Genomic DNA, 10,988 nt, shown 5'->3' with positions numbered 1-10,988 from the left:
ATATATATTCGCGTGTACAGACGCTTAACGTATGCGAATGTGTAAGTTTAGAGGTAAAAAAAGTAAACCTTTTATCCAAAGAGGACGGACTTCCTGCGTGTATATTTTTGCTCCATTTTGTATATTAGTACTTAGTATCATACAGACTATTTAAAGATAGCAAGCAGGTGACAGTATATTTCTCTCTCTGGGCCGCCGCCGCCGCCTTCTGCCATTATTGAGACCAATGCCCCACTCTAATTTTTTTCGTTTTCCATTTTCGCTGTCCTCCCTACTTCGATTAGTGCGCTGTGGTTTATGCTGTGACAACCTGTCAGCCAGCTGAAACCATTCAAATACATCCGAAATGCCCCTAGACCCTTAGCTTCATTCACACCTGCTCGAGTAAGCGTCGATCCATTACTGAGCCGAATTTACTGAAACCTCGCAAACCAGCATTGCCTTCGAAAGTTCATCGTGCTTGCTGCTGCCTAGGGCATAGTTGGCATCTACCCACCTTCCTTGCTAGATTCAACAGAGTTGTACGCGCTCACTTTGTAAAAGAAAAGTATAGTCAAATAAGTCTGCGCCGATAACGTCAGTCAGCACGGAGGGTCTTTTTGCCCTCTCTACTAAACGATGCTTGTTGGGGGAACTGCTTGGTAACGGCGCCACTGCCGCGTTAAACCCATCTGCGCACCTCGGTTACTGTGTCAGCCACATGGTGGCACAGATCAGCGCTAGCAGACGACAAGGAGAAACAGATAGAGAGAGACAGCAAGCGAAAGAAACGGCGGGAAATGGAAAGAGACTCTGGGAGACTGCGCGAGTAGTCAAGATGGCGGCCCACAGTGCTCCGCCGTTCACTGCCGTCTAACGACTAGTCGTTAGGCGCTGCTGCAACAAGCGCAGCTTTTAGCATCGGGAAGAGTGACAGCAGCAGCAGCATCCGACCTGATCGCAAAAATTGGCGATCTACAGCTGCTGCTAAGCCGCTAACGGCAACACCAATTCGTAGGACTGTATGCGCAATTGTTTGTATCGGTTAACTCTGATATACGGACCCTTTCTTTTGTAATAATACTATACTGTGTTGTAGTGCATTTTGGTACAGCTTTTTTTTCATAAAGAGTTCTAATATCACAGTGGCAAAAGATAAATGTTGTTGGTTTCTATTGTAGGAGAAGCGGAAAATTAAGGAATGAAAGCAGAAACAATAGCATTATTCCTGTAATCGTTTTCTGTCATTTTGGTGCATACCTTCTGCAGTATTCGTTGATTCTTATTATTGTTGATGTTGTTTGTTTTGTATTTGCCTTCGATCGCGCGGGGTCGACAAGTGCTGCTGTGTTACGGTGAGGGCAAATTTAGTGATTTTAATCCTTCACATCTTCTCAAGAACAGTTACGAAAGTTATCCTAAAACAAAGCGGAAGGACAGTCCTCTTTCCTCGTTAGATAACTCGGATTTCAATCGATCGTATTTATCTGTCACTAAGAACTACCGTGCCGCCATAACACCCGTAATCACAGTGCCTCCTCCTGCTAAAGATTACTCAGACAAATTTACGGCTAAGTGGGATAACGATGCGCAGAAAAAAGCAGCTCACCTGTCAATTATTTCCAACAACTCCAAACTGAAATCGCTGGTATTAAAAGAAAGGCCACTCCCCGACACGAAAGTATACTCCACAGCTGTAATAGCTGCAAAAACGTAAGGCCCGTGCGTGGCAGGTCGTCTTGCCTCATGTTTCTCGACGCATTTGTCGACTGTTCTGTCCGTCTGTGTAAAAGTGAACTGTTTGTTCATGAAAATATTCTATTGTACTCGCCCCAACTGACTGCTCCGTTTGTATGGTGTATGGTTCACTCATCTCGAATAAGAATAATTAACTAACCGCCAAAAGTCTGCGCGACCAAACGAGCAAGTTCGCCAGTCAAAGCAGCTGCTGAGCAGGGCAGGCGCACGGTTGTTAGAACAGGTCTCAACAAACCACAGGGACTGTCGTAGTAAGGCGCCTGCTTTGTTCTCTGTCCTGCAGCCTCCAACAGCTCTGAGAGCCATAACAAATAACAGGGCAGTGACGGCGGGGTCAGTGGCCTGTTTGCTGTGGACACTCCATCGGCCGTTGGCGAACAGCGCACGCTCAGCTGGTCGTCAGCTGCTACTCCGTCACCGAAACGAGGGTGAAGTCAACATCCTTCTGCGCGGAACAGCTTATCGGGTATAATCATAGCTAGCCGTAACTGAAACAGTGGAGTCAATAGCCTATTGGGTAAAATGGACGATAAACAGTGATCGAAAGCCGCAGAAGCCTGTCAACGTTCAAATCAGTAGGAATATACGTCGTCAGCGGGACGCGCAGACGCTAACGAAAGTCTCATTTGCCCCCACAGCAAAAAGACACTGTACAGTCAAGAGCAGATTGATGTTGCTGTTGTTGGTGTTGCGCGAATTGAATGAAACTGAACTACGCTGGATCAGATCACTAAATCCAAGTATCGAAAATAAAAATACGTTAGTTAGTGCGGTGCTACTGAAGGACATAATTGACCTAGTTGTCCATAGTCTTTGCCTTAGTATTCTACCGACCTTCTGTGTCCACTTCTGTGCAAATAAAGTATGGTACTTCGTTGGCCGGTTCGTCAGTAGAACAACGTCGAATAAGATCGAAAATGAGATAAATAAGTCTCTCCCTGTTAAAAATCTGTGACTCTTACTGACCGTTAATGCTGCGGCATGCTACGAAAGGAAGTTGTTATCCGTGGCCGAAAAGCCGTCAAAACAAAGGGATAATCGACTGGACAACCATCCAACCGCAAGCAAAATCAACTCTTCGTCATTTTCCTGCCATATTTCAACGGGTAGACCAGTGGCTGTGGTTTTCTCTAGCTTTTGTCTTTCTGGCGCAAAAAATACACCTCATTCTAAGACGAGCAAAGCAAGAGTCACTGAATGGGAGGGCAAGCTAACGACTCAAAGCAGCAGCGAGCGTCAGCTGTTAATGCGAACATGAATGCTGGCGTAGTCCCAGCGGCATCCGCGGCCTAGCTACAGCATCAAGGTGACTGTGAGGCCTGAGATGCTGTAGGCTTGAGCCACTATACGTACAAATAACATCGACCACAACTTCGGCTAATTTCGGTTCTTTTTCGTTCATCCCACTATTCATTCATATATTCAAAGTTTCCACTGTGGAAACGATCGCTAGAAATAGTTGACATACGTGAATATGCGGACTACTCAGCTTTGCTCGTCGATACGGGTATAAATCTAGCAGAAATATAACAGTGGCAGCCGTTCGTGGGCGTGTACGACAGTTCGGTCTCGAAGAAGCTGCTCAAGCGGCAATAACGCTAATGGAAAAAAGAGAATTAGGAAAAGCGAGACAGGACCGTGTTTCGAGGGGAACAGTCACTCCCTCTTTCGTTATTAGCTCCAAGCGGTTGGTAATTATTAGCTACGTTCTGTTGTGTTAGATTGGTGGCTTTCAGCACGCGGACAGCGTTCGACGGACAAATACACGGTCGAATAGACATACGTTTGGAGAACAAACTCAAGCAACAATGAACGACGGTCTCGACATATCTGACTGATCCATCGATCGCTTTCTTTATCAGCCAGCTTGTGTATTAAATGTCGATTCTTTAATGAACTTGTTATTGTTGGCTTCCATCTCGTCTCCGCCGCTGCCTCTGGCGCCACCGTTACCGCCGCCGCTTCTCTACTGATGGTCGCGCTGGGCGTTCCCTTTCCCGCGCGTCGCTGGCGTCATCGGCGTCTGCCCGTCGCCCGTTCTCCGTTGCTGCTAGCCCTGTAACAATATCATCTGCGTCTGCGACGATGGCGAAGTGGTTGATGGCGGCTGCTACGAATTCGATTTTTGCCACGGCCGCCTTTCGTCGTCAGCTATTCGCGGCCGTTTCCAGCGATGTCAACAGCAGCAGCAGCAGCAGCAACAACAACGATACCAACAACACCGATAATAATAACAACAACAACAATAACAACAACTAGCAACGAGGCCAAAACGGTTATCGCGACTACCTTGGATTCTTAGCTTTATTTACGAATGACAGCAGGAAGAAGCAGGCCAGTGGAAGATCGTTCGAGTTTTAACACCCCAGCAGCAGCCGTGACGCGACGGACGTGACCGACAGCTGCAACGACAACTAGAAAGACCACAGCAGCAGATGCTGGCGCATCAAACAAATCGCAGCTCAGTAGCAGAATCATTGCCACCATCACCCGCTCAATAGTCGTAACAATAATAACAAATCGAATAATAATAATAATAATAATGCGAATAATAATGATACCAAGAGTGCACAACATAGCAATAACATCGTGTTACTGTTACTGACGATTCGGTGCAATGCAGTGACCTGGGGTTAACGTTCCCCAATCTTGTGCTACTACAGCGACGAACACTATCACTTCGACTAACGGACGTTCACTGCAATTGCTAGCAATAATAAACAGCGGTTAATCAGCCAGCGTATTTAGCAGATGCGAATACGATCATCGTCTCTCCGTGTTTATCTTGGTCGTCGTCGTCGACGACGACGACGTCGTCATTGTCGTCGGTATTAGAAAAGACGATTGAGGGTTGTAAACCGAACGACTTATCATTCTCTATTGTTTATACCGCTGCCAGTACCCATTCAGCGACTAGAACTGCAACTTGTACAGCTGTTGCTATGAAAAACGATTTCTAGAAACCCGCGCCACCGCTGTAGCAGCCGTCGACAGCGGTAGACGCGGCGTCAACACAGAAACAGCAGCTGTAGCGCGCACCCCTGGCCACGAGAAGGCAGGCGGCAGAAGAGACCTTCGTTGTGAACGAGTAGGACAGTAACTTCATCGTGTTAATATCGATATGGAAATTTTCGAATGGTAGATCACTGACGTGTTTGTGTGTATGTGAAAAGGAACGAAAAATTCAAATTAAATAGGAGGGGTAAGGAGATTCATTTAGCCGGAACGTTCTGTAGCCGGAAGCGTCTTGCTGTAGTCGAAGACGAACAAGTCTACAGTTGTTGCCACTGTGGGTAAGTGTATTATGTTGTTGGATGGTGATGAACGCGATTGAACCTGTGGATCATCTGTTTGCCTGTTGTAGCTAGTCTAATGGTCTTCGTGCGGTGGCACGGTTAAGGGACGGGCAAGGGGTGGGAGGGGGGCGGGAGGTGTTGTGCCTTTCAATAAGTGTTTCGTCGTAGTGTTGTTCAGCCTGTTTGGTCCACTGTACAGAAACGACAACATCGTCTTCATTTGTTGATTCATTTATCGCTGTTTCAATTAATCGCGGATGAAAAAACAACGTCTGCCATCGTAAACAGTCTGCTCTCCAGTTCGTAGACGAAAGGCGTTTGGAATCGGGGCCGGTGATAGAAGCAGTTGAACGTACGGTCTAGTCAGACACCGATGATCTCGGTGCGTTGGCATGGCCGCGGATCAGCCCATCTGATTAGAACGTTCGCATTAAAGTGGTGCTATTTGAACTGCAGCTGTGGCCAAATTGTGTTGCCGATGCTGGCTTACCCGTCACGGTATAGATAGGCCCCTAGTGATGATGGTGACTAACCGCTGGTGGTTGGCTTTCGAGCTCGAACTCGAGTGGTTATTGAGGTTAATGCAGTCGCAGACGTCACAGCGATCCCCACGAGTTAACAGATCCATGCAAATATATACAATTTCTATTCTTTACTTAGCATTCTCAATCGATAGAGAAGTCCGCGCTCAGTGTGTAAACAACAAACGTGGATACGTGCCCGACTAACTCCGACTAATGCTAATAATCCAACTGCGTAGCTCACGAAATAACTATAACACATACTGGCCCTTGTATGCAAACTAATAACCAGCAATGAACTACGCTCAGCAACTGATCTTGCTGTTTGATGACTCGCAAAGCTTCGATAACAATCCCTTTTTCCTACTGGATCACCTGGCAGCACCACCAGCGGAGTCGAACTTCGACCCTGCGCTTCAACGCCTCTGCTCATTTGCCGGAAGCTTTTCCACAAAATAGACTTCGCTCTACTCAGTGCAATTGTCATCTTCTCAGTGCTCTAGCATCCTTCCAGTGCTTACATCTCTATACGTCGCTTTGAACGTCCTTCACGCGTGCTCATCGTCATTTGTTTTCTAGCCTCCGCTAAATGCTACCAAGGTGAAACGACGACGACGACGACAACGACGACGACGACTCCAGCAAGTGGCAATTCGCCTTTATCACCTGTTCCTTTCTGGCAGTATCTGATTCTCAGCCTATCCTCAGTATTATCCGATAATAGCTGTCTCGCAAGCAGCTACCTCTGCCCGTCCGCCTCCGTATCATTGTCATCATCTGGGCTACATTAGGCAGGATTTCAGCACGAGCAGCAGCAGTATTATTGTCGTGCGGACGGCAGCCGCATAACGTTACTGTGGCCGTAACCGGCCTTGTCAGGACGACACTGCTTATTTCAGTATTGGCTCGGCCACTGTTTAGGCCGGTATTTGCGATCAGCTTCTTCAGCACTCTCGATGCGGAACGGGCTATTCGACACAACTGAGTGAAGGGCAGTAACGTGGCGATTTTATCAGCGGAGACAGACGGTGGAAACTGGCGCTAGCTGAGTGCCACGAGTGAACCCCGTCATGGGGTTAGTTAGCAGTGGACACATCGGCAGGGGGTATAGCAACGACGTTGACCACACCGGTAATGTCATCTTGGCCAAAGTAACAGAACTGAGAGTAACAGCGTCAGCAGGACATGCAGCTAACCGTCGTACTTGACGATTTCTCCGATAAACTTCACAAGTTAACATAGGAAGAGTGGCTGCTTCACACACTTGAATATAATTAGTAGCATTTATGCTTGATAGACAACAGTGAAGCTGACGAAAAACCAGAAAAAACAAGTAATAAAACAGGAGGCGAAGAGCAAGAAGGAAAAGACAGAAAGGGTCAAGGTCCAGTCACACAGTTTGCAACACGACTAGGCTAGGGGCAAAAGCGAGGCATTTTATACGTACTGTTTCTATTTGTGCCTTGCTTTTCCTCAGAATAAAATTCCGAATTTCAATCAAAATCGTTCGCTTAAGAATCAATCTCTATAGGTGTTTTGTTGTCTATTATAGTACCGATCTGCGATGATTCGTCGGAAAACTTTGTATTGCGAGTGCTACATAACGTAAAGGGACGACACGGCCACGGCCAAGGTCAAGGCCAACCAATTCGATTGAGTCGCTTGCACTCAATATCGAAACAGAGCGGATAAAAACGAGGCAGAAGGATGAGAGCAAGCGACGCTGTACATTGGAGTCAAGCCTCCACTATTCGAGCTACGTGAAGCAACTGTGGCAGCCATTTTAGCCTAATCCTGATAAAACAGGGTGCCGACGGTAAAAATAACAATAACTATGTTAGCAAACTAGCTACCACAAGAACGGCTATCTACTATACGAGTATCAGGTCATAATAGTTAACGGTTACACTTCTTTCAATCCAAGAAGAATCGTTATAGCTTAGAGACGAAAAACTCACGTCGAATGCTGGTTATGGCGACGCGCGGGCTTTGTGATTTCTTAAGTGTCTTTGCGTGTAAAAAACACATCGGCGTCCATGTGCTTATCGTTGACTAAGTTGGATCTGCAGCATGCAGCTTCTATCTATTTTATAAGTTACCTCAAGATACACTAGAATATACCGGGCCAAGTGCCAATGTTAACAAACAACTGCGTCTGCGCGCATGGCGGTCTTTAGCGACTAATCCATGTTGAAGAGTGTATTGCAGGGTTGATATATCTCATTGTTGTCGTCCGTGCATGATCGTTAATCATATACAACTGCAAATCAAGACGGAGACAGACTGGTACTTACAGTTAAACGTTAAAAGGCGACGCTATTGAAATTCGTTCGACGAAGCATAGTAATCTTACCTGTCAGCTACTGTTGTCGCAAGGCGTCATCACAAAGGGGACCAACGACCGCCGTTCGAATCGCTGGCATCAACGAAAGGATAGTAGCAAACCCGACGCTTCCGCCTGTTCTAGCGGTCGTGTCGCGGCTGAGCTTCGTAGAAAAGCACTTTCTCTTTGTGGAGAATGATCGACATCCGGACCGTCACCAGTCGAAAGGTAGCTTGCCAGCGCAGCGGCGAACGACCCCATTTTCGACGATTTCCCTAACTCAATATCAACAGCGTGTCCAGCAGCAGACGTGTGCCTTCTGCTAACACCGTATCGTCATCATTAATCAGTGCAGTTGTATTGATTGCACAATCAATCATTTGGCCATTTCGCTGGCTCAGCGACACGATTTTCCGTTGCCCACTCCGAAAAAGTTCTGCCGACAAATCTCTCAAACAGCCCCAATACAACGGCTCAAAGCTTCCTGACCGTCCACTGCTGGAGATTCATTTGCAGAAATAACACGAAAAAAAAGGAGAAATACAGAAGGCTAAAGGCGAAACAGAGCGTGATTGTGTTACGTGCGTTGGAAAAAAGATTTACAATCAATAATAATAATAGTACTAATAAAATTATATTAGTTACTGAAAAATGTTATCGATAGAAGATAGCCGCAACAACAACTACAAAACAATAATGGCATGTACAGCATTAACTAAAAACAATAAAGTTGCGCTTGCGCGAAAAAAAAAATAAATAGTAAGCTTGAACTCTAAGTAATTAAAGGTTAGGTCGAAGAAAGCAGTTAAACCTCTATGACCACAATGCCAACGGGATTTGCTGGTGGAAGAAAAAGGAGATACAAATCTTTGCTGCGGTCAACACCCAATTTCATTGAAGGTATTTAGCCTCAAGTCGCCCAAGCAACTAAATAGCGAAATCGATGATAGCAGAGCTGACCAAACACCTCGGGGTCACAACACTTGTGGAGTTCAAATTGTGGCGAATCAAAGATCGCCAACAATTGCTTGTATTAATGGGGTGGGTGCTCCCCCCATGACAAGATAAGAGCACTTTGACAACATCAAAATCCCTCTTTCTCCTTTCTGCTGTAGCTCATCTCACCAGTACCCCCCGAGTCACCCCCTCCCCCTCCCCCCGAAACCTCCGAGGAGGCTAATAAGTAAAAGTGAGAGAATTCTGCTCATCAAGTACAAGTATAGTTAATTAGTTATTTGGTGTTCAGGCTTCAAGATCGACTTTTATTATTATTATTATTACCGTATTGTTAGAGTGTTCTTAAGTCAAGACACCCCGCATCGGTTGAACAGATACAACTGCAGAGTGCAGCACAGGAAGAATCACAACAGGGCCTAGCTGTAGTCCCTATTGTGGTTGTTATTAAAAAATATCTAAACGATATCGAGAAGGTTGCACTGAAGAGATCGTAGTCGTTGTCATCGGCCTATTTTCAGGGCCTTTCCAACATCCTTCTCGTCGCCGTCACCTTCGCCATCGCGGATACGTGGTCCTTAATGGGGGCGAAAGCGTCAACAAGTGCCGATCCGCCTGTGGCAGCCGAACCTGCCACGCCGTCGCGGGAGTCCCATAGCTCCCATGGAAGTGGTTCTCACCAGCAACCCCACCATGTTCAGCAACAGACCTCATCGCATCAGCACTCGGGAGCTAGTGATGGCTCCGGGGGACATGGAGGCGCTCCTCGATCGCCCCAGTCGCCTCAGCCACGCGATGGCAGCTCGGTCGGAGGTCCGGCAGGTCTGGCGGCGATTTTGGCTGATCTCGGACGACGAGCGTCTCTCGATAGCTCGACGAGCAGCTCGGCTGGCCGGCGAGCACGAAGCCTAAGTGGACTCGTCGTTGGAAGCGGGAGCGGGACCAATGGAAGTTCGACGGGAGGTGGCTCAACGACACACCCACTTGAAACTCCCACATCCGCCCACGAAACTACACCTCTCGCCGATTCCGCCCAGAGCCTCCCGTTACATTTCATGTCGTTCAATGGTAAGTATAATGATTTACCGATCTAGGATATTATTCAAGTGAGCAGTATGCTTTTGCAAGATCTAGCTTGACCGCATCTCTCGCCCTTTTCGAGCACGAAAAAGGAGTCCGTCTTGCTTCGTCTGTTCCGAACTGTATCATTTCTGGTAGGGAATTTATCTAGTGAAGCTACCTCGGTATGACTGCTTTGCGTTTCCAAGCGACTCCTACGATCATATCAAAAAAACCAGCACTCACAAAAGCAAGACTAAATAATCCTTTAACTGCCAATGTGATGATGCCCGAACAAGGGACAAAGAAAACAAAGAAGCTGTTCATTTCTACTATGGAATACATATTCATATAAAATTATGATGAAAATATTTCGTGATTTGTTATATTGTTAACAAAGAAAATCTTCGTAGATTCATCATTAGCGAGCTCTTCCTTACCGTGCTTCGATCCGTCTGTTTAGTACCACTGCAGCAAGCTAGAACTGTATCGAGAAATTGGAAAATAAGGGAATATCAGCAATTATAATTATACTATAGTGATAAAAGCGATAAGAATATTAATAATAGAATTCTGAATCCATCAAAGGTCACAAACAAATATCGTGTGAAAGGGCCTCGGTTAGGAAAACATTTATTTCTTGCCCGCGAGCTCGTCCACGTAGGAATCCGTATGGTGCTACATAGAAATCGGCATATGTGACTGCTTTCGACCTCAATGTAAAAGGCGGTGTAGAGGAGGATCAGGTTGTCTCGTTCGTCAAGTAGAGATCTATAATAGCATAAGGGTCAACATCGATAAGACCAACGATAATAGATTCCACACCCAAATCATCAGTGTGTTACTGTTACGTTACCGGTTATCAACCCCATTATCGCTATTACGCCAAGGTAGTAAAACCGCATGGCCACCGTCGGCATAACTCAGACAAAGTCATATTGTCGACGAGCAAGGGGCAAACACGGTGGGCGCTGCTCTGAACACTTACTTAGCCACTAACTTCGCTTAAGTCGACGTTATGTTTGTTCAATGTTCGGTCGAGTATAATCTGCGCAAGACAGTCAACGGATACTAGAACGAACGCCGGCGTAAGTCAAT

At 46.5% G+C, this 10,988-nt stretch overlaps 1 protein-coding gene across 3 annotated transcripts in view; it reads left to right on the top strand.

Annotated features, from left to right (window-relative positions):
• The first annotated feature begins 796 nt into the window (after positions 1-796).
• Positions 797-10,988, top strand: part of LOC111243863 (uncharacterized) — a 35,598-nt gene continuing 25,406 nt past the window's right edge. Inside the window, exons 1-2 of one of the 3 annotated variants that reach the window (XM_022790114.2) lie at positions 797-1,013; positions 9,353-9,899. In XM_022790114.2, the coding sequence (XP_022645849.1) occupies positions 9,413-9,899 (487 nt within the window). In that variant the 5' untranslated portion in view covers positions 797-1,013; positions 9,353-9,412. Of the gene's footprint in view, positions 1,014-4,533; positions 5,031-9,328; positions 9,900-10,988 lie in introns of those variants that run through there. The other 2 variants (XM_022790087.2, XM_022790095.2) reach the window with 2 other exon arrangements.

Source organism: Varroa destructor, unplaced genomic scaffold, assembly GCF_002443255.2.
Source record: "Varroa destructor unplaced genomic scaffold, Vdes_3.0 BEIS01000001.1, whole genome shotgun sequence".
NCBI classification, from domain to species: Eukaryota; Metazoa; Arthropoda; class Arachnida; order Mesostigmata; family Varroidae; genus Varroa; species Varroa destructor.
The sequence above is the reverse complement of the archived record's forward strand: the minus strand, read 5'-3'. Positions and strand labels throughout refer to the sequence as shown.